This window comes from Aphanomyces invadans (assembly GCF_000520115.1).
Source record: "Aphanomyces invadans strain NJM9701 unplaced genomic scaffold supercont1.109, whole genome shotgun sequence".
Classification (NCBI taxonomy): Eukaryota; Oomycota; class Saprolegniomycetes; order Saprolegniales; family Verrucalvaceae; genus Aphanomyces; species Aphanomyces invadans.
In genome coordinates, this window is record NW_008580254.1 from 1,095 (window position 1) to 2,015 (window position 921).

General features: G+C 51.7%; 1 protein-coding gene across 1 annotated transcript in view; it reads right to left on the reverse strand.

The window, feature by feature from the left end:
• Positions 1–688: 688 nt before the first annotated feature.
• The window catches only part of H310_14939 (hypothetical protein), a gene marked incomplete at both ends in the record, with an annotated part of 828 nt that continues 595 nt past the window's right edge, over positions 689–921 (reverse strand). Inside the window, one exon of the mRNA XM_008882916.1 lies at positions 689–855. Coding sequence (XP_008881138.1) covers positions 689–855 — 167 coding nt within the window. The remainder of the gene's footprint in view (positions 856–921) is intronic.

Genomic DNA, 921 nt, shown 5'->3' on the forward strand with positions numbered 1-921 from the left:
ATTCGATCTTGACCGCTGCGATGTTGACGTCATCGAATCTCAACACTGGCGCGCTCGCATCCACTTGGAGGACGCGGCGGTCGGCAACATGACCGCTTGCGCTTTGTAGAGGAGGCGGCACAAAGGCCCGCTTGCAGGCCTACCTCCAAGCCTAGAGAATGTGTGTGGATGTGCTGCATGCGAAGTGCGTCTTTTTGGGCTTACGCCTACGCGCGTTTCGCGTTCTGCGGCGCCGCCTCGATAGAAGAATTAGTGAGATTGGATATATACAAAACCTGACGAAAATTTGCCAACAGTAAACGACATTCGGCACTGTAATCGATCACATTGTAGCGTGCGCACGAAGCAAGCGCCCGCGATTGGCGACCAGTGTACACTGCTCAAGTCAGGTCGCGGAAGTCAATTGGAATTTCATGTACATCGACGAAAGCGATGATTCCTTCTTGTGGACTTGTGAGTGTTGAAGCGCCAAGCCCAAGTGCTCAAGTCTGTGTTCACATTGTCGCCTTTTAAAGTAACAAAACTGCTGACAGATTTGAGCAAATAAGACATTCGTTGGGCAGCGGAGTGCACAATGAGCTCTTGGTTCTTAGAAAAGCCTACGCCGTGGGGTTCGTCAATGTGGGGAGTCCACGCTTCCATGTTTTACAATGCAATTATCTCTACTATTGAGCAAGACCTTACTTCTTTACGAAATGACGACGTTGGCCAGCGAGCACGCGTTGCCAGGAGCAGGGCCAGGGCACGGTGACACTGTGTTCACAGCATTTTTTAGGTGGCAAGTTCGAACTTCCGTCAGGTATTGAACTCCTCCTTGACTGGAGCAAATCAACACGGCGTTTCCTCCAAACGCCGCTGCAAGAGCCGTACGAGTGACTGTGACTGGGCCAGCGGAAGAGTTCAAGATTGCGGGCGTCTTCA